Source organism: Cynoglossus semilaevis, chromosome 10 (genome assembly GCF_000523025.1).
Source record: "Cynoglossus semilaevis isolate Cse_v1.0 chromosome 10, Cse_v1.0, whole genome shotgun sequence".
NCBI classification, from domain to species: domain Eukaryota; kingdom Metazoa; phylum Chordata; class Actinopteri; order Pleuronectiformes; family Cynoglossidae; genus Cynoglossus; species Cynoglossus semilaevis.
The window spans coordinates 13,254,292-13,277,113 of record NC_024316.1 but is presented as its reverse complement, the minus strand read 5'-3'; the positions used below and the strand labels follow the sequence as shown (position 1 = coordinate 13,277,113).

Here is a 22,822-nt window from a genome sequence, read left to right as displayed (position 1 = left end):
CACATACAGGTACAACATGGGCTGCATGAGTTGAGCAGTATGAACACAGACGTGACACATACACACCGCTAACGGACACGATACATCGAACTCGATTTTTTGTGTTTGTTTTGTAATTGTCTCAATTAAAAATCAAATATAAAATTACGAGTAATTTAATGGAACTCTGTAGAGTCTGTTGTTGGAGTTAGACGCTGTGGGTGAGTATCACCTCAGCTCCTCACCCCTCACCCCCCTCCTCCCCCATCTCCTTTCCCTAGCCTATAGGAGAACATATGGTTGCCTTCTGTTGTCATAAAAAACAAAACACAGAAAAGGAAGAAAAATAACATGAAGTTTGTCTGTTTTTTATTTTGGAGAAATGGAAATCTAATTTAACAGTCTCCACTGAGGAACTGCTGTAAAAAAAACCTTAATTATTATAACAGTAATATTTTCTTTTTCAAGAGACTGTCTTGAGAATTCAACCACGTCACCTTTAAAATAGTTCATCCAGAAACTAGATTTATTTTTATCTAATAAGGATTTTACCACGTTTGATTTTATTTTCATTTTGTCTAAATGTTACTTTTTTATTACTTGTTTCATTTTATGACGGTTAAAGTTTATTCAGTCATGTGAGGTTTTATTATTTCGATGTCAATAATCCCACAGAGATAATCCCACTGTTAAATGATAGGTCTTAAAAATATGTAATTTCATTAAACTGAGTACTTCATCCCTAGATTACGACATATTTGAGCTCTAAAATATTCCTTTGTTTATATGTTGATACTTTTGGAGGGATTGTTGCCTGATGACGTTTGGAGTGTTCATGAAAAACAGCCAATAATCGAACAGATGAAGTCACTCAAATATAGGGGCGAGGGGGCTTAAGACGGTATTTCTTTCTTTTCTTTTGCTCCCTCTTCATATATGTATATATATATATATACATATATTTATACATACGATATATCTATATATACATGCATATATATTACAACTGTACATACGATATATGTATATATACATGCATATATATTACAACTATTACAATTCTAAATCTGATAAATCACAGTATAGCTGTGGACCAATCACGACTAATCGCAATTAATCGAAACTACGCTCTCATATTTCCTCGTATATTTTCTGCATATATATTTTAAATAAATAAATATATACTATATTCACTTCATTCATCCATCCCAGTCCTCCTCTTGTACCTGACCGTGTGTGTGTGTGTGTGTGTGTGTGTGAGTGTGTGTGTGTACTTGTACAGCATACACAGTAGTTGTCGTTCATGGCAGCGGTTGCTTGTGTTTTATGCGGTGGAGGTTGAGTGTTTAAATTCCTCAGCACTTACTCAGCTTTTACTGGTTTCTTCTCTGACTTGACACTGTTGAATCACACATGATTTTCAGCTCACATTGCACCGCTGCAGGCTGCCGGTGATTTACGAGCACCTCGGGCGAGGACTCCCTCTCTCTCTCCCCCTTCTCTCTCTCTCTCTCTCTCTCTCTCTCTCCTGCCTCTTCCTCTTCCTATCTCAGTCTTTCGCTCACTCTCTGTCTCTGAAGACAGTAAAAGTTTCCACCGACAGTGGCGGGAATATGAGGCAGGGCTGATCAGCTGATGTGACGCTGCTCTCTGCTCCATCTCCACGTCACCAGCTCAGGTGTTTAACATGGCTTTTTTTCTTTCTCTTTTTTTATTTGTTTGCTCTGCTCTTTTCTCAGGTGCGTACTGAAAGGTGGCCCGGCCCAGGGTATTGTCGGTGTAGCCGTGTGCAGTGTGTTTAAACGGCAGCCATGGCAGCTGCATAAAGGCTGAGAGTTGAAACAGGGGTCACGCTGCTATTTTCCAGGGACAGAGACACAGACGCGCGCGCGCGCGTTCACACACACACACACACACACAAACTCTGCATTGTCCAGCAGTGGGTGTGTCGTAAATCCGTAAATCTCTCTCTCCCATCCCTTCACTCTGGGGAGCAGATGCACCATGTCTTTCTTTTGTATATGCGTGCGTGTGCGTGCGTGCATGTGTGTGTGTGTGTGTGTTTCAGTTAGGCTTTAACGGATGTATCCAAAACTATATTTTAAAGCACTACTGAGAATCATCTCTAGGTGTAGCCTTGTTAAATTCCCTTCTATTGAAAAGATATGAAATATGAGCTGATTATTATAATGTTTTTATGAATGTACACCATCTACAAACTATACATCTGTTTTTACCCCAGAATAAGCCTCGTTTTATTGGTTTCATGAGCAGCTTTTTCTTTATTGAAGCCAACATGTTGGATGACCATGTTTTCAACCCAAACAAATATATGATCTTAATTCTACCTCTGTGCTGCAGCAGTGATAAATAATTCTATATTATTTAAACATAATATGAACATTTCCCTCTAGATGTCGCTCATTTCTACATACTGTACCTTTAAAAAAGGATAAATAATTCTATATTATTAACATTTCCCTCTAGATGTCGCCCATTTCTACATACTGTACCTTTAAAAAACATTCTCTCACTCTTGTCTGTGGATGTCAAACGTCTCCCAAGGTCAGATTTGTTCAAAGCAGCCATACCATAATATAATGAACTAAAACAGAACACCAAAGGTCACACATATTTTAATAATTCATTCAGTCAAAACAATAACATTTTTTGTTTCATTTTGGAATTCTGATGTTTTCAGAAAATCAAAATGATGATTAGTTTTTTATAAAATATTTATAAATATATATTAATTTATTGAATAGACTCCCTTTATTATTCTATACACCTCCTGGTTGGTCAGGCCAGAATCTGTCCAATCACCATGGAGTACTTCACAAGTGTAAAAATATGATGTTTTAATTAAACAAGGATTGTAGATTAAATGCAGAATAACGAGCACCTGGTTAGTCATCTCACCTCACTGCTGTAACTCTTTGGTTTTTAATTATTATTTTATTTATTTTCTATGGTCTCCTCATACGTCAGAAGGCCGTGATGAGGAATGTTCCATCAGCCTATTTGCTGCATGGTTGAGGACCTTCAAAATGACTCTCATTTTTGCTGCCTTGAAGGTGTCACTGGAGGCCCGGTCACGTGATTGACTTATGATGATGTTATTCACTTTTCATTATCCAAAATGATCTGATTATAGCTTAGCGGAGGCTATGAACGGACAATCATGTGTTGGTTAAGTGAAAATGCATCTCTTATTGGATTTGTTTCTTTAACAATGGCTCTCTGAAGGATCTGCCTTGACACTAGTGGCTTAACGTGCACCTGCCGCAGCATCTGAGCTAAGTTGTCTGCAGAAGCGTTCCTTAACCCTGGAATATTGGATTAAAAAGTGATGGAAGGAGTGATAAATAACATAAAAAAAACTCAAATGCTAGTTGATGCTAACAGCAAAAACATTCACTTCCAAAGGGAAAAAAACAACAATGATTAAATCAATATTGCATAAACAATAACATTAAACACTGATGTCAAATATTTGGCTAGGGGCCTTGAGTTGACCCACCTGGAGGTCATTTCTGGTCCTCAATATAAATATATTATACTAAACTGCTACATAACTGCTTTAAAAATATTAACACAGCTAACGGTTAAGGGTACACTGAAGACAATATAGCATCACCTGCTGGTGAAACTGTAAGATTTCCTCTTGCCTTCAGTTCTTTAGCTTTTACTAATGGGAACATGCTGATCCAACATGGCGGCCTCCAGAGAGAGAACATCCATTCTGGATGGAAATATACACAGATTTATTTTTAGTATATTTAAAAAAACAATACATGCTTCTAGTAATTAAATATTCATTTGAGAATAAGATAAAAAATGATATTATTTTACCAATATAAATAAAATATAAAAATAACCAAAATCTTATGTACTACATGTATGTATATAATCTACTACATAATCCACAAGCTACAATCTAAGACTCCAAATATTTATGCAATATATATGTATATGTTACAAAACGTGTGTAACAGAGCTCTTTATATTGTTTTGCATTTTTTCTTTATGTGGGAGAATTTTGGACTGAAATCCAAAGACTCACAAAAATAAAATGAAATTCTATATATTGAAATAATATGAACACAAATACAAAAATACTTTTGAGAGTTTTGTCTCTGAGCTGCAGCTCTGACTGTGCACATGTCAGGGTTCCACAGTGGACGTGTGTGTGTGTGTGTGGACACATACACAGGCCCTGAACTGAACTCATCCCAGAAGCTCCTGCAAAAGTCAGCAGTGGTGGGAAAACTGACAGTGTGTGTCTTTTCCCCCGTTTATGAAGTGCAGTCTGCAAACTCCACTCTTTTCATTTCACTCTGCATTGTTTACAGCAATATAGGGCACCGGGCCCATAAATCTTCCCCTGGCTGTGCCAAGACAGCGCCATTTGTATGCACCGTTTTAACCGACAGCATCCTCTGCCCATTAACGTCTTCTCCCCAGCTCTCTCTCTCTCTCCCTCTCCCTCTGTGTCTCTCTCTCCCTCTCTGTCTCCTCTTATCTGCTCCTCTCTGTCCCCTGGAAATACATGGAATGATCCCTGCTTTTCGTTTAGGCTCCTTCGAAAAAAAAGCTGGATTTTTGTGAGTGAACCAAAATGTGTTTCTTTTGGAAAAAAAAAACTAAAACTGAAAAAAAAACGGTGGTGTGCAGCTGCAGATGTTTTCCCTCCTCCTCCTCCTCCTTCTCACTGCCTCAACAACTTTTTCTCTGCAGGCAGAAATTATTGGTATGAAAAATAAAAAGTTTATCGACAATTTCCTGGCTTGTTTGTGTCAGCAGGCGAGAGAGCGCAGAAGGTAAGGAGGAATTGTAAAAGGCTTGACACCCAGAGCGACCGGCGCGCTTTTGTGCAGAGAGAGAAAAATGATTTATTGCCAGTGAGGCGGTTCAAACAGAGTTCACGGAGAATTGTGGTGGAGGCGCGGAGGAGCTAAATTATGGTCTTGCTGAGCCAGTATATCATAGATCCTATCTCCAATTCAGAGAGTGTGTTCAAGGGTGTGAGCTAAGGAAAACAAAACGAATTTAATTACTTTTCCCTCCGTTTCCACTGCGTCCTGATGCTGGCTGCCCTGTTCATCTGTTTATAACAATAATAATAATAACAACAACAACATGAGTGGAGGGATGGATGGATGGATGGATGGATGGATGGATGGATGCAGGTCATTATCCTCCCATTCCCATTCGTTTCCCTCTGTCCGCGGCCCAGTCTGTGTCTCCAAATCGACTGCAGTCATCCTAATGGCCAGGCTGGACCTGGACCTCCGTCATTAGCTCCCTGATTAAAATTAAATGATCATCAAGGATTACAATAAAATCAATTAGCATCCGAAAAGTCATCGTGTAATTGAAACTGCATCTGGCGCATTGATATGTATGAGCTGAGCTCCACAGTGCAGTGATATTAATACAGGCTTGAACTGTTGGAGGAGGTGAAATGTGTGTGTGTGGAAGTTCAGGTGGAGGCTCAGGGGGTCGTGGAGCAGCAGCAGCAGCAGCAGCAGCAGCAGTAGGGGTGAGACAGAGAGAGAAAAGGGGGGAAGGCTCCTCTCCTGCCCAGCTTCGCGCAACCCTGAGTGCATAATCCATCACCTCTGAGAGACATTTAAAGAGGGTTTTCTCGACAGCTTTGTTGTAGCGAAACACGAGAAAGAACTTAAATCCGAGGCTCGTGGTCCAGCTGATGGATCCACGTCACACTGGAGTTTGCATTAGTTAAGACACCGTGGGTAGTGTTTGACTTATTTGATTTAAAAACCCGGAGAGAATTTCTTTTTCTTTTTTTTTTTTTACCCATGATGCCACGTCAGTGATTTTTAATGAGATTGAACCAACTGTGTTTATTAAAACTTCCCCTCAGCTGCAGGCCACGGCGGAGCCACTTTATGAACACTAACACTAACACGTGATAACGTGATTCGAACAAACAGCGAAGCAAAATTAAGATTAATATTAATATTAATAATAAACATCTTCATTCACAGCCAGCCCTAATATGACCCTCGCGGGCTCCTGTAGTCTTCCTTCCACCTCCTCTTTGTCCATGTCTACCGTCAGACATGTCCATCCACTGTTTTGACTGTTGCCTCCACACACACACACACACACACACACACAAGGGTGAGGACACTCGATACTGTACACTGATGCCTGATTAATGCAAATTCGTTGAATCGTCCCCACAGAAAGGAAAATCTCTAATGATTGCCTCCTTTGTCTTTGTGTGGCATTGACTGTCAAAGCCTTTGTCTGACCACTCCCAGCGCATCCTATTAGAGCCGCACCTCCGCCGCCGACAGTTAAAGGCATATGTTGTTATTTAAAGGGGAAAAAAAGCCCGCCGGATTTTTTAACGACCTGTTAAGTGATTTGCAACCGGTTATTAAAGTTAAAATAATATAATAAAATACACGTGAAACTCGCCTGTGTCTGTGTCGTCTGTACTGTGTGTGTGATCAGACCAGGCATCACATCAGCGCGGGTGGAAAAAATAAATAAATATTGTTTTAGTTAAGGTGTTAGAATGTGGTGTAGTTCACGTTTATTTATATGTTGTTTCACATCTGGAAGGTTTTAAGGACAAATAATGAGGTGACGTCGAGAGGCTGTGACTACCGCTGTCTGATCCCAGCTCAGACACACGGCAGACTGCACACACACGTCCTCGCGTTTCCGTTTTTTTTTTCTTTTTTTTTTTCTCCTTTTTTATTTTTGGGTTGAAACCTATTTCTGGAAAGGAGTGGATTCGCAGCATTCAAACCCAAATAGTTAATCCGTGTAATAGATTTGAAAAGATTTACAATAAAAATAAAAAAAAATCAACGTCTTCATCGAGACGTCCCTCACCTCACACGTAATCTCTCCCCCACCCTGTGCACCTCCCCTCCACCTCTCCTTTCTCCGCTCTCCCTTCCTGTAATAATATGTTCATCTATTCAAATCTTTTATGTCGTTTTTTTTACTCCGCAGATGCAGAACAAACAGAAACACGGGCTGATTTTTTTTTAACCATGTCTGAAGAAACATCGCTGGAGCTTCTTGCTTCTCGACAACTTGCCGGTGGATTACTTTGCAACTCCCGCGCTCTGTCATTGGAGGACGCGCACACGTGACTCCGGCACCCCTCTGGTAAATATTATTCACATATTCCACATGGTTACTTCAAGTGCTCTCCCCTGCATGGCTTTTTACGCTCAGGTTAATTGTGATCGGATATTAAGACAGACACAAACCCCAGCTTTAGTGCTGCTGAGGGAGAGCTGCTTTATTTGAGACACTTTTGATGAGCCCGGGTCCATGGACCCCCAACAGTCCGCCCTCCCACTGCAGCTGCATGGCAACACTTTCACCATGGGCTCTGGACAAGTGCCAGACCTATGTGCAGGATACAATAGGGGAAGAGGAGGAGGAGGAGGAGGAGGAAGAGGAGGCAAAGATGCAGAATTTAATCAGCAAAACATGACCTCCTCTGCTTATGTCAGTTCCAGGTTGAGCCCGGATGAACAGTTTCAGAGGCCGCTGGAGCCTGTGGTTCACTGCCATGCCAAGGGCAAGCTGGACATCAAGAGCAGGGGCTGCAGTCTACTCACCATCTGCCACTCTGGAGTAATTTTTCCCTGGATGAATTCACGGACAACTGACTCGGAGCAATCTGGTAACTCTGACTTTATTTATTACACACTAATCGTTCACTTTCGTACAGCCATAAACTGCTGTGCAAAATATTGTTGACCGTTTGTCGATGGTGCGAATCCACAAAAGCACACAGAGTGAATATGGTCCTCATTTGTGCGTTGTCTAAAGTCAAACTTTTCGCTGCACAACAACCTTGGTGATAACTACTTCACACAAACAGCACAGTCACGTGAGCTCCTGTATCCTTTAAACTAGAGCAGCCTCCCCATCTCTGTTATATTTATTTATCCTGGATACAAACTTTGCCACAAATTCTGAAAGTCTACTGCATACCTGCAGTATCTGCTTTTATTACCACTTTTTCTCGTCAAGTATTACTTCATTTGACAGCTGCTTAAGAGCTTTGATTGCATGTACTTAATAGCAGTGTTTTCCTCAATTACGTTTATTTTAATAATTAAATAACATTATATTTTATTTTCTTGCTAAGCAGAAGTCGTCATGTTAAACTCTAAAGCATTCAAACAAACTTCTAAATTCTCAGTCATACGGCCACAAAATAAAAGAATCTGGTCACCACGTCCATCTCAAAAAACAATATATATACGTATATATTAATACACAACAACATTTGATGAATTAAAAATGAATTCATTTGGGTTCCAATATTAATAGCATGTTTCGTTACCATTAAAAGTCTGAATTTAAAGATTAAAAGTTCCTCCTCGAAAGAGCTCAGTGACCATCTTCTGGGTTGGGACCCACTGATTTAGTCACACTGTTTTCCAGTTTGTCCAGGAAGATAAATTTACAGGATGAAAAAAAAAAATAAGGAAACTGTTAACATCCAAATCAACACATCACAATCTACACCCTGTTCACTAATCACGCCTTCAACTATTCACAGGGAAGTGGAGAGAGTGCTGACTAACAGCCACAAACAAGGCTGTGATAATGAAGGCAGAGTCGAGAGTGCTGACTAACAAGGCTGTGATAATGAAGGCAGAGTCTGCAGGTCTGCTGCAGTGTTGTTAAGCAGAGCCGTTTGCTCTCTAAGGCCACTCTCGGCCTTATTAAGTGCCCATTAACCCCTGCACGGTGTATTGTTATTAACAGGGCCCTGCTATGGCTGGTATACATGTCAAATGGAATCTCTAATGGTGGTTATTCTCAGTGGTAGTCCCAAGGTACCTTTTAAGTGACTGAGATGGGGATTTGACAGGTCTGCTTCCGTGTGTAGCTGTGATTAATGTGGCCTGTCAGGCAGCCGTAGTGGCGTCAGATGTTTCCCCCAGACTGTTTCTTCGGGAGGTAACTTTCCCTGAACACATGACACGGTAGACAACCAGTCTTGTATAGTGTCTCAAGCATGAGTGGCTACGCAGGAAGAGCTGCGGGCACCGCTCGGTCTCGGCTTGATTTGCTGAAGATTAACATGGCCCTCACCGGCACTTGAAGTCCTCTGTGAGCTGAGCTTTTACATCAGAGAGGACAGACACTTATCAGCTCTGTGGCACTTGCTTTTATCACCCTCTCCTCTCTGTCTGCTTCCTCTTGCATTAGTGAGCGCTGGTGGTGATGGAGGCGCGGGCAGAGGAAGGCCAAGTGTGCGCAGAGAGAGGACGGCCTTCACCAGCAGCCAGCTGCTGGAGCTGGAGAAGGAGTTCCACTTCAGCCCTTACCTGCGTCGCCCTCGGCGCCTGGAGATGGCCGCGGGGCTGCAGCTGACGGACCGCCAGGTCAAGATCTGGTTCCAGAACCGCAGGATGAGGTACAAGAAGGAGCAGAAATATGGAAAGGTGCCGGACGTGTCCCAGCACTCCCAGTGTAACTCGTCCTCCAGCTGCAGCTCCAGCTCCTGCACCGACCACCTGAGGTTCGCGGGAGGAGGAGGACGTGTTGTCAGAACCTCATCTTCTTCCAACCTGCACTTCATGGATTATGCTCCTATGTCCTCCTCCGTCTTTGCCTCACCCAGTGACGACAGCAGTGGTCAGTACACTCAGCCTCCAGACCTCAGCTGTATGTATCCATCAGGTGCTGGTGCTCCACCGCCCTCCTGCATGGGCCCAGATAGTCTCCAACATGCGGGTATTTCCAACTGGCCCTAGGGCCTGGTGAGGGCTGACCTTCCTGTGCTCATCAAAATCTCAATTATCCCTTCACTGTGTCTGGGCCTTCAAAGAATGAATGGTGTCTAATTAGAATCACAGCGCTGAAATCCCCCCAAACACTCCCTACCATCACTCACACGTTGATTAAATTGGAAGGGACATGTCTTAAAGGTGCACTGTGTAGGACATAGTCCCATCTACTGTTGAAGTTGTACACTGTCGTCACAAATGTCATATTATTATTACTGCTTCTGTCCAAACACGCAGCAGAACGTGCAGTAGCCCATAGTCATCATCAAGTTTTTAGTCTGTCTAGTCCAGCTCTAGTCCTGGTAATGAAAGCAACAATTCATACTTTCTGGATGACTGATGGCCCGGAGCATCGATGTAACAACACTGTATTCTTTTGCTGTCAAAATGAATTTTAAATATCCTAATTCTACCCCACACCCCACACCCCCTCCAATCATACACAGTGTGCCTTTAATTAGAGTAGAGCGGTGATGTCAGGGGACGTGACTGACAGGTCTTCACTTTTGTACAGTGCATGCATAAGCAATTACCAGTTAACTCTTTGTCTTCCCTGTCTGTTCTTTGCATGTTCACGGCCGAGGTTTCCGTTTTTCCCTAACAGCTGAAAAAGTCTCATTTCTGCGAGGTTACACTAGTCTCGACTCTTTTCTATCTGTGCGTTGTAAATATTGGTCATTTGTGTGAAATGTTCATATTGAATAATTTTATATTTTTGTTAGAGCCATTAAAAATATATGGCAAGTTTTTGATACTGTTCATGCTTAATAAACACATTTGGGGAAACTGTAGCACTGGTGCAATGTTTTTACAGTAATCTTCACAGTATTTTGATGACTTAGAAACTGTAAAAGGTACAAGAAGGAGCAGAAATATGGAAAGGTGCCGGACGTGTCCCAGCACTCCCAGTGTAACTCGTCCTCCAGCTGCAGCTCCAGCTCCTGCACCGACCACCTGAGGTTCGCGGGAGGAGGAGGACGTGTTGTCAGAACCTCATCTTCTTCCAACCTGCACTTCATGGATTATGCTCCTATGTCCTCCTCCGTCTTTGCCTCACCCAGTGACGACAGCAGTGGTCAGTACACTCAGCCTCCAGACCTCAGCTGTATGTATCCATCAGGTGCTGGTGCTCCACCGCCCTCCTGCATGGGCCCAGATAGTCTCCAACATGCGGGTATTTCCAACTGGCCCTAGGGCCTGGTGAGGGCTGACCTTCCTGTGCTCATCAAAATCTCAATTATCCCTTCACTGTGTCTGGGCCTTCAAAGAATGAATGGTGTCTAATTAGAATCACAGCGCTGAAATCCCCCCAAACACTCCCTACCATCACTCACACGTTGATTAAATTGGAAGGGACATGTCTTAAAGGTGCACTGTGTAGGACATAGTCCCATCTACTGTTGAAGTTGTACACTGTCGTCACAAATGTCATATTATTATTACTGCTTCTGTCCAAACACGCAGCAGAACGTGCAGTAGCCCATAGTCATCATCAAGTTTTTAGTCTGTCTAGTCCAGCTCTAGTCCTGGTAATGAAAGCAACAATTCATACTTTCTGGATGACTGATGGCCCGGAGCATCGATGTAACAACACTGTATTCTTTTGCTGTCAAAATGAATTTTAAATATCCTAATTCTACCCCACACCCCACACCCCCTCCAATCATACACAGTGTGCCTTTAATTAGAGTAGAGCGGTGATGTCAGGGGACGTGACTGACAGGTCTTCACTTTTGTACAGTGCATGCATAAGCAATTACCAGTTAACTCTTTGTCTTCCCTGTCTGTTCTTTGCATGTTCACGGCCGAGGTTTCCGTTTTTCCCTAACAGCTGAAAAAGTCTCATTTCTGCGAGGTTACACTAGTCTCGACTCTTTTCTATCTGTGCGTTGTAAATATTGGTCATTTGTGTGAAATGTTCATATTGAATAATTTTATATTTTTGTTAGAGCCATTAAAAATATATGGCAAGTTTTTGATACTGTTCATGCTTAATAAACACATTTGGGGAAACTGTAGCACTGGTGCAATGTTTTTACAGTAATCTTCACAGTATTTTGATGACTTAGAAACTGTAAAAGATTAGTGTACCCCCCACCCCCCGCCCCCCAGAAGAAATGGAGAGAGATTGTGCAATTAAATTTAAGGACGGCTTCAGATTCATTGAAATCTGTATATTGTTCATTCAGGTTGCACAGTGTTGCCACATAAGCCGCTCCCTCGCTCCTGCCTCCAAGTTCCCCACCATTAATCACAGAGACAAGGCAGTCTTTCCAGCACTCCAACCACAAGCTCTGAACCCACTGGGCACCATGACAAGATCTCCTGCCTCCTCCTCCCCAACCCCTGCCTTTTCAACAGCCAAATTGTGGAGCTGCAAGTCGGGGCTGGCCTCCCTCTCGAGGGGGGGGCATGTTAGCTGTGGAGTTAAAAAGCCCTTGCAGCAGCCAATAGGCAACAACTCATCAACCGGCTTCTCTCATCAATGACAAGATATTATCAGTGAGAACAATGAGGAGATTTTTCACGTGTGTGCACATTTGTGACACATCTCCACTCCTGAATTTAAGTTAATGTCACATAAACTGTTTTTTCTATTCCTTATTCTTCTAGATTTCATTTCTGAGTCACAAAGCTAAATTACCCACATGGGGCATTATGCATTTCTTTGACAGAAGTGGGTCACAGGTTCTCTTGGGTCTCTACAGTTTTACCGTCAGTTAGATAGACAGCAAGTTTTTTGTTTTTTTTAACTGAAGGGGGAAAACCTCACACACTTTAGATTCACGTTATCTACGTTCCTGCGAAACGTTGGGCCGTGCAGAAGGTATTACATCAGCGTGCTGTAAACAGGGTGTCACTGCTGACAGCTTTGAAATCAGAGAGCCACTGAACAAGTTAATCCTCATGTGATCCAGGATCGGATGACTCGCTCCTCCTAATTCATTACCTAATCAGCCTTCGGATCGGCTGTCATTTGGTAAATATTTGACACCATTTGCAGCCGTTTTTTTTGAATGTCAGGGGAGTCATAAAGCCACCGTGGTTCCACAGGGATGTTCTATAAAATAAAGATGGTTCCACACCTTGTCTGTGTCAAAGAGGCGGTGACAGAGGGATAATTTAAGGGAAATTTAGTAAAGGGCAAGGAAGAGAATGAGGAAGAGCAGGAAGACATTCCTGTTCTTCATATGTTTGGTTAAACACAGGGAGGAGAGATTGAGGAAGAAGACCCAGACGCTGGTGGATTCCTGAGATTCTTGCATGGGACTCTGTGATTTATGGTGTTAATGGTGCCGGGGCTCAATAGGACCTTTACCTCTGGTTCTTGCCACATTCTCCCTGCAGACACTGAAAGCCAAGAGGATCCACACACTGGAGTGCAGTAATTTTGTTGTGGAGGTCGGGGGGGGGGATCCCCAGGGGTCAAGGAAAGCCCCAGCCCAGGGCCTCACTGCAAGGGTGAACAGTCTGCTTCCATTCGACATAAGGTTAGTCCCTTCTTCACACACCAAGTTTCTTCAAATTTCTTCTACCAAGTAGCTGAAGTTGTCCTTTCTGTTTTACTGTTCTTCAGTGGGAGAAATCTGCAGATCCTTAAATCCTGACATGTTTTGTCTTTTATTTCAGAAACACGGGAGGTGTAAAGTGCATCTTTGATGTGATAAATGATGGCGGCCGTGGTGCCATGAAACCAACTTTGTTACGGTCCATCATTAATTAAATTTTTTTTTTCCTTTGCATCTTGTCCTTTACATTGACTGATGTCTCACTGTCCCATTTGCAGCTGTTGTGAAAGCAATTCTAAGGCATGGAATTGAAAAATGCTCTGTGCATCAACAACTTCTCTTAAGCTGCTGTGAAGAGGAAACTGCCGTGTGCTTTACAAAGACGTGCTTGAAATTTCTTCCAATAATAATTTCTTCCCCCGGTGATGCCTGAAAACCACCATGACAGTTAGTGTTGTCCAGTGGTATTTAACCATTACAGCAAACATGTCACAGATAAAATTAAAAACAGTTTCCTTGTTGGTTGTTTAGTTTTGATCTTTATCTTTTGTTTTTACAAACCGCAGGTGCACTAAAACGACCGCTAATTAATTCCAATGATTGTCACACTTAGAAAGGGCGATAAAACACAGCAAGCACAAACATCCATGTCATGTCTTTATTTATAGTTTGGTAATTCACTGGCATCATATTTCTGTTAAAACTGATAACTGTTATTTATTACTGACTACAAAATACGCCACAGGTATGTTGTTGTATGGATGGATTTCTGAGGGCATTGAAGTTTACAATGAGCAAATTAGACACTTCAATTGTTGGGAGTCAAAAAAAGTTGTTTCTTCTTCCTGTTATCATGACTCTTAGATGCGGAAAGGCACATTTAAAAATAAAAACATGGTTTATTGTTTTTGTATTTGCAACAGAAATAGCATGAATACCACATATACCTGATATGCGTTTGCTGAAGAGATTAAACTGCTGGCATATCTGATATGTGTTTGCTGAAGAGATTAAACTGCTGGCAGGGTTTTTGAAACTCAATGCCAAAGTTGTAATCCTTTAAATCCTTTAATTTGACTGAACATCCATTAGTTCACCTTAATTAATTTGCAAGACAAGCTTTTCACAGTGAAGTGTAAATTTATGACATGAAAGTTTGACCCCACCCTCCTCATAACTGGAGGGGTTTTTAATTTAACAGTAAATCTATACCACACCTTTCTGAAACCACAACCTGACACATGTTTCATGCTTGATGTGCTGTGAAATAAAATACAAACCCAGCTGTCAACCCGTCTGTGTATTTTGCTAGAGCACGTTCCTTTTACGTCATGTTTACACAACTTTTAATCAGAGGTAAGCCCCAGAGAACTGGGAAATCTTTAAACTTGTAGTTTTCCATGGAGAGCTCACCTGTGGCCCATGTATTATAGCGCGAATTTGTTTTTTATTTTTTATGACCATAAGACATGCAGTATATACGTATTTTGTTATTTTTATTTGTTTTATCTGGTCGTAGACATATGTGGACAGGCACTTGAAGGGCACCTAATTGGGTCTTCTTCTTCAGTTGACCAAATGAGCTTGTGTTACATTTAATGCCACCTGTATTTCTGTTTCCAGGTAAGCGATTGGAATTGAAAACTGTTGTGGATATAGATATATGTTAATTTAAATTAATATCGAATGTATTTAAGACAAAAACTACTAATAAGCGAATACGGCTTTTATCGCTAATTGCCTTGTGTAAGTTATGCTGTTCGCGCGCGTGTACGTGGCAACAGTGGCGGTTTGATCGTTCAGTTGAGTGCAGATTACAAAAGAGCACTTCCTGTTTCAGAAGATAGACTTTAATAGGGGACAGTGATTTCCTCGAGTCTTCTGTTTTCCGTGTACCGTCACAGTAGATTAAAAGTCACTTTTTTGTGAGTTATTTAATCAACTTTGTGCGTTTAATTAGTTTATTGAAACCTGGTTACACAGCTCAAGTGACACATTGTTTACAAGAAAAGAAATATTTCAATTCCAAGGTTGGCGTTAAAGCGCCGCTCAATGTGTGTTTAGTTTGACAAAAAGAACTATGTACACCGTTACATTTGGATGACCTTTTTTCAACATTGTTTGTATAAATGTTATTCATTTGTCACTGTCGGTTCAAAAACTTTTGACACAGATAATTTAAAGACGTTTGGTGTCATTTTTTGTTCTTTTGATTTGAAATACCTTGCTGTTAATGAGAAGAAAATAAAACTGTAATTCTGTAAGTGTCTTCCTGCCTGGTGTCCTCTGTGATTTGGGCAGAACTCACAACAACACACTCTCTCATGCGTCTCTCTGTTTCCCACAGAGATACTCATTGCATATTTATTGAAATCCAACCTGAAGAAATATCGGTGAGTACACAAATATAAGTAATGGTACTTGTATTGCGTTGTAAAGAATGGTATTGGCACCACGCGCCCTTAATTTCTGTAATGTTTGTGAACTTAATTAGCTGTGTAATAAGATAATACCCAGGAACAGTTATCTTCAGTACTTGGTTCTCCCATTGGCTGAAACTCTAAAGTTTTATGTCTGCCTTTTAGAAGGTCGTTCCTTTTAATGTCCTACTAACCTCCCCCGTTTCTTCCTCCTCCACGGCAGTAACTGCTGCCCACCAGACTCCCCCTCGGTGCTTGTTGCTCAAGATGATTGTTAAGTATCAATTTCCTGTGTCACCTTTATGGGTTTTATTTATTTGTCTGCTCCGTCATGTGGAACCTGAGCCGGATCATCGCTCAGGTAGATGGATTATAACTCAAATGCTACGACTCATCAATCTTGGAAATTTGACTTCCTGAATCTTGTACAACTGTTAGTGTCACATTATGGCACAGCATTATCAAGATCAATGACATTTTAAATGTTTTCCAGTTAAGGATGGTATGACAGTAAAAAGGTAAGTTGGCAATGGAGTGGCGGGAGCTGTGGCGTGTGTTCGGTCCGTGGCTGTGAGCAGCACGGGCTGGAATGAATGAACTTGTAATCACTACAGTAACCTTGTTAAATGTCACATGTTGACCGCCATCGATTACTCCGGAATTATTTAACTTCCAATGGCTTTATTACATACAATCCAATCAATACACGTCTTTTTTTTTATGTTCTGTCATAAAAAAAATTCTGTGTGCCAAAAGAAAAAAATGTTACAAGTTTATTGAGTACAACCCCATTAGATCAAACTGAGACAACAGTCCTGCAATAAATCACACCTGGTATTGACTGTTGATTCATTGTGCGTCCCATTTCTATGGATGAGGATGGAGTCTGTAACAGTTCCCTTCACACCCAGGCAGCATCACATGGGCTGCACATGGATTTTTTTTGGCCCACATAGCTACACACCAGGGGATGCAGATCCCAGTGTCCCAACCCAGGATCCCAATCATGATTTCTATGTGAGACTAAAAAGAGAGGGATATGACCCGATACCTCATGTAGGCCACAAGCAAATTATCCGTATGTGTATAAAGACGAACTGGTATCTAAATGTGGCCCTCATGGTTAGGCCACTTTAAATACACACTGATCTTGGAGCCCACAGTAGCTCAAATAGATCCACGTGGGTTCCAGCCAACAGTCTACAGAAGTGTCGACTGTGACATTTGAAACCAGACTTGCTCTATTCTTTTTTTGTCTTATATTCTTCCCTGAACCGCCCTAAAACTGAATGTAAAACTGTGAAAAATTAAAGTTATATTACACCAGAGTCACCTTTCTGTTGGTATTCCACACCCCCTCACTCATTACACACTCATGTTTTACTGCTAAATGCCCCGGAGCAGGTAGAAGTCTATTTTAGGGAGAAAATTCACACAGGGCAACCAGGATATTTTCATTAGATGGAATGGTGTCACAATATCATATTAAACCTGCAGGAAAGAGAGTGTGTGTGTGTGTGTAAGGGGGATGGGGGTGTCGAATGTCCCAATGATGATAAGCCTCATTTCTCAGGCTGCAGATACAGTAATAGAGCTGTGAATTTTACTCAGGTCAGGATTTGACTTCAACTGTTTCTAGAGATTTCTTTTTGACTACGTTAAATATGACGATGACTGTGTGTGTGTGTGTGTGTGAAACTGACGGCTTTAAGGTATTTTAACTAATGTAAGGACAAGTTACGTTAAGTGTTGCTATACACTTCCCACATTTCCATTGTTGACGTTTTCCTCCTCTAAATCTGATCCTTCCTGAGCCTTGAAGGGGAGTTTGTTCTTTATTAATACACTTTCATTTTTCTAGCAGCGTTTCTTTTTGCTCTCTTTGCTATTAGCCGTGATTATCATGCACAGCAGATTACAAATCTCCACTGTGAGCGAGCAGGGGATGTTTAAGCAAATACAAAAATATATAAATAAAAAAATAAATACCACTCCCTCTCTCTTTGCCTGCGGCGAAAACAATGGCGTACGAGGGAGAATATTAGAGAATGTGCTGCAGTGATGAACATTTCCTCCTGTTTCATGTTTAACCCTGCTCATTTCCCACAGTAAGAACTCCGGAAACACACAAGTGAGCGCAGCAGCTTGGGGGGAGGATGACTGATGGCTTGTTGTCATGATGTTTGGGATTGTGCCGACTCCAAGCCTCTTGGCTCAGTGAAGCTGCGAAGTGCTGCAGAACATACTGGAGGCTATTGTCGAGGAGTCCTCATATTAGCAAGGTATTGCTTCATTGTCACACTGTCGGGCCTGCGCCGCGCTCCTCTGTAATGTCCCTGGCCATTTGCACAGCAGTTGCATTGGATTTATGATTATGGATCATGTACTTTGACAGATTTCATACCATTCAACAATAAAGCAAGGGCAATCGTTAGACCTGCACGCCACGCGTGGATGGATCTTTTGTTTTTGTCCCGGTATTCCCTAGATCGTGTGTGGGCTGCGTGTACACCCAGGTAGATCCGACTTCTAACATCACTATTTTTCAAAAATGTCAATATTTGAAAAACGCTGACACGCTCCATCAATCAAACAGATAGCCATCTTTCAACCGGTCAATGTGCCACACTTGAATATCTGTTTCTGCTCCTTCTCCAGGCTCTGCTTTGACCCTCTCTCTGCAGCAGTCCCCCCCCCTCCTCCTGCTGCTGCCCCCTCCCTTGTCCCTCAGTCATGTTACAGATCTCTCATGATGCCACATTAATGATTGCAGCTAAATGTAAAAGTCCTCCCCTCCTGGAACTGCATTAAAGGCGCTGACCTCCGGCGCCTGCTGGTGGTGGTGACAGTCGTCTGTCAGCGCTGGTTAATTCCCAGTCCTGTGAGGGTCAGACGTTGACACATAATGAGGCTTGACAGTCTTGGAGAGTTAGACAAGGGTCTGGTGTCAACGCCGACCGCAGCCGGACGAGGGGCTCAGTTCAAACGGTGGAAGGTAATCTGAGCGATCCCTCGGCCTCCGCTTCCTATTGACACACATCAGAGCATGGACGCAAAACAAATTAGCATCAGTCAATATCATGGGCCTCCTCCTGCCTCCTGACACAGCCACCCATGAGTGCTGCCATGTTTGCCTCTCCTCCAATCAGAACAATAGACCCTATAGTGGTCGTCACAATGGAAATGCCTGCAGTGCTTTAAAAGAATGTCCTTGGAATTTGGGCAGAAAAAAGGGAGTTTATTTTTAACTCCTTTTTAACCGTTAAGATTCAGATTTGTTTTAAAGAGAGTTCTGGTTGAGAACAGTAGCAAAGCATAGAGGTTCATAACATAAAGCACTTAAAGAATTAAGTGTTTTATATATTTTTATAAAATCTCAAGCCTTTTTCCAATCTCACCAACGCTGGTCGTTCATTAAAGGAGATGTTGATTTGATATATGTTTTGGGGGGCGTGAAAAGATCATAAATCAAAACTGCAAAACTAAGACAATTACATTGAGCTAGGCAGCTGAAATGTAAGAATAGATGTTTAAAAGTCAGAAATCTGGGTTTTGAAAAAGAGACCAGGTGACTTCAGAGTAAAGCTGACTCAGGACCATGTGACACATGGATTTATCCTCAGTCAGAAAATAAAGTCAGATTTCAGACTTTATTTTCTGACAGGATAAATTCAGACTTTATTTGTGATTTAATGCAGAGTTGTTTGAAGTTAGTCGTCATCAAGGATGTGTACATTCACACTGTAACATTTTCCCCTCTACAGTTGTCACGTTGTTCCAACTCAATTCCCTAACTCTAATTTAGAGGATGATTAGGTAGAACTTTTTTTTTTTTTGCAGTAGAGCCAAGGCCGCCATGAAGCTGTGCCAGATGAAGAAGATTGACTTTTTTGTGGTTTTCTCTTTTACCTAAATTTAAATGTAAGCTATTTCTATTTTCCTTAAACACAAATGTATAGTTTTCGGGGACGCCAGCTGCCAAGTGGAAGGACATTTAGCTAAACAACACTTTTATTTTGTGTTTTGGTGTTGAATGTGACCATATAACTTCTGTTGCATACAGGTGTGGAGCAGTGATGTGGAACAACACCTCAGATGTGCTAATCAAACATATGGCACTTCCGGGAACAAACAGGGGCCGTCCTACAAGATTAACAAAAAAAAAAACAAAAGGTGAGTTGTTGGTAAATGTAATGTGGATTCGTCCAGAGCTGCGGTGAACTGAGGCTTTTTTTTCTTCTAAATTCGTTTGCATACGAGAAAGCACAAAGATGCCTCACACCTGTTTTTTTCCTTCTTCTCCTCTTCTTCCTCCCTCCCCCTCCCTCCCTCCCCCTCCAGTCTCTGCTGAAAGCCATTACAGAAATACAATTTCTAATACCTCCGCACAGGTCTTCGATCGACTGCAAACAAATTTATATTCAGGCGGTAAACAGAAAGCTGCAGAGATTTATTTATTGAGTGTGGAGGAGAGAAACAAGGCAGCGTGTGAACCCTGAGTAACCTCCGAGCTGACATGAAGATGGATCAGTGCGCCATGCAAATGCATGGAGAGAAGGGATATATTGCACTCAGTCATTCAGCACATCGCTGCCTGTAGAATCCCATTAACTCCCACAGCTGGGACCATATTTCTGTGTTGTAAGAATGCAGTTAGAAGTTGTTCATTACGCTGAATTATATTGTAATTACTGCAGACTTAAAAGACGCAGCAGACGACAATGTTTAAAAAAAAGAAAATAGGAAAAAAGATAAGCGCAGTAACGCGTTGGAAGGATGTGTTTAATAAGAAAATGCGCAGGGTTCCTACCTGATAAAGACAATAATAATTACCGTAATAACGATAATAATGGTGTTAATAACAATAACGCAACGCCATGTGTGCTGATATATTAAAAATAAATTATATTGTTATATATTATTGTAGAAAAATACATGTATGAAATGCTGAAAAATAACATTTAAAAAATATAAATATTTTTGTGGAGTGTGTTATACCCACCACTAAAATATCTGTTATAATTCCGTTAATCCAACCTCAGGGATTACATTTGTCCCGGATTAATTACTTAAGCCCCATAATTAGAAACCATTTCAAAGGTATTTTAAAACCGAAATAATAATGAATAAAAACTGTGTCGTGTGAATGCACCGTCACATGGGATGACGTGTGAATCAGCTGATGTCGGTTCTTGCAGACCAGCGTTACGGTCATTGAAGGTCAGACTCAGTGTTCGTGTGTGTGTGTGTGCACGTGAGCCATGTTGGAGTTGATGTAAAACATCAGACACTATGTAAAACCAACAAGATGTAGAAGAACCCGATTTGACTAAAGGTGATAGTTATTTATTATCGTAAAATTACATTTATTTAGTAATTAGTTTTTTGTCTTTTTGAAAGAAATAAAAAACTATTGAGACCAAATATATTTGGAAATATAATGTACATATAATACTGAAGTAATGCAGCAGTTTTTGTATAGTAACTTATAATAACAAATACATTTACTACTAATATTCTTAAATGTATTTGCATGAGTGAAAGTTTGTTTTAGTTATTGGATAAAGCTGAAGGAGATTATGAACATAATGATACTAAAATAATAATTCTGTGATGATTTCTTTAGTTTTCAAATAGAGGCTTTTTGTTTATATTTTTAATTTCTTAAAAAGAAAAACCCTGATTCTCCTAAGGGTCAGGACCCACTCTTTGAGTCTCCCTATATGACTAAACAACTATAATTTAAACCATCATTGTAGGAAAATATTTTTAAAAATATAATTTACATTGTTGTAGGTTAAGTCTCATCCAATGGGGGCGTTCCATGTCATGGTTTCATCATTCTGGTCCAATAATAAATGAAAACATATGGTGGCCCTCATTCATCATTACAACTCCATTGTTCAGCTCGTCCACTGTGTTTTACTAATGTAAAAACATAATGATCCAACATGGCCGACCTCCAAAGATAAGAATGATTTTTTTTTTGCTCTAAATAAAATACACGAGTCATTATTATAACTATTATTAACCAAGATGAGTAAAGTAACATAAATGTTATTTTTATTATAAAGTGACTATTGGCTTTAACAGGGTTTCAACCAACCACAGTCCAACTCAAAGTTTTTAAGACTAATATTTCGCGGTGTGTAAAACAACACATCTTAGCTCATAGATGGAAGAGAGAAAAGAAATGTATGTTACGACATCATTTTATTATCTCAATATCATTTTATACATCCCATGATAGGTTCACTGCACTGAGGTAAACAACACTGCCATATTTGTTGTTGTTTAACGCTGGTGTGATCAGTCAAGTGAATTGTTTGCCCAGGGCTTAGTTCGATTCATGTGAATGTGTTTGTCTGTTTTTTGTCACTTCTATTAAATGTTGGGGATTTTGGATTAATTTCTAATTCAAACACAGACCAGTCCTTGGAGTCCTGGACGTGCAGCATCCAGCAGGGCGGCTGCCTCGTCCAGGGGAAGCCCATGTCGTCTCGGCCACATACAACTTCTTGATCTTTGCTCGCAGCCATTTTTTGTATTTGTTCGAGGCTAATTACAAATCTGCTGCCACTGAACTTCTAAATACTGGCTGTCACGACCTCTGAACCCATTAAGTGTGCCTTTCACATGACCTCTGCCCTCTGCTAAAGAGGGCCTCGGCTTTTTCAAGAAGCCTCCTCGGATTTGCATAATCCATTAGCTGCATCAGTGTTGGCCTGTATTGTGTTCCTAAAGCAGTGGGGGTAAAAAAAAAAAAACTTTTGTTGAGTTGAAAAATGTTCTTTTCTGAGGTTTAGGGACCAACAGCATCTTATTATTGTTGGTTTTAAACAACAGAACTGCTGCAGATGGTGATGTTGGTTGAACTTGGTTGGTTGGTTGGTTGGTTGGTTGGTTGGTTCTCTGCAGCCTCCTGTCTGGTCGGTTGTGCTGCTCTCTTCTAAATGTTGACCTATAAGCCATGAGTCGCAGCATTTGCTCGCTCGACTTAATCAGCGCTCTCTGCTCCCTGATGACAGAGATGTCCAGCTATTGGCCGACACCAGGGGGGCACGTCATCTCCATCAATCAGGGACCGCTCTTTCTCCTCAGAGGAATG

The 22,822-nt window shown here is 41.2% G+C and overlaps 1 protein-coding gene and 1 long non-coding RNA gene across 3 annotated transcripts; both read left to right on the top strand.

The window, feature by feature from the left end:
* Positions 1–4,717: 4,717 nt before the first annotated feature.
* LOC103385126 (homeobox protein Hox-A3-like) lies at positions 4,718–12,072 on the top strand. Its single transcript, XM_008318909.3, has 4 exons — positions 4,718–7,134; positions 7,488–7,660; positions 9,205–9,412; positions 10,640–12,072. The coding sequence occupies exons 2-4, from the start codon at positions 7,627–7,629 to the stop codon at positions 10,977–10,979; spliced, it is 582 nt and encodes a 193-aa protein (XP_008317131.2). The 5' UTR covers positions 4,718–7,134; positions 7,488–7,626; the 3' UTR covers positions 10,980–12,072.
* Positions 12,073–14,287: 2,215 nt separating this feature from the next.
* Positions 14,288–21,128, top strand: LOC103385128 (uncharacterized). Of its 2 annotated transcripts, XR_003050974.1 has the most exons (8): positions 14,288–14,917; positions 15,642–15,687; positions 15,938–15,987; positions 17,824–17,996; positions 18,110–18,230; positions 18,373–18,709; positions 19,778–19,887; positions 20,056–21,128. It is a non-coding gene; the product is annotated as an uncharacterized LOC103385128 (long non-coding RNA). The 2 variants fall into 2 exon arrangements; XR_003050973.1 differs by having other exon boundaries at positions 18,110–18,709.
* The last annotated feature ends 1,694 nt before the right edge of the window (positions 21,129–22,822 follow it).

Bases quoted from the DNA above. Each gene is read 5' to 3' on its own strand.
- LOC103385126 (XM_008318909.3), top strand. From the start codon at position 7,627: ATGAATTCACGGACAACTGACTCGGAGCAATCTG. The intron at 7,661-9,204 runs GTAACTCTGACT...CTCTTGCATTAG, and splicing joins AACTGACTCGGAGCAATCTG to TGAGCGCTGGTGGTGATGGA. The intron at 9,413-10,639 runs GTACAAGAAGGA...AAACTGTAAAAG, and splicing joins TTCCAGAACCGCAGGATGAG to GTACAAGAAGGAGCAGAAAT.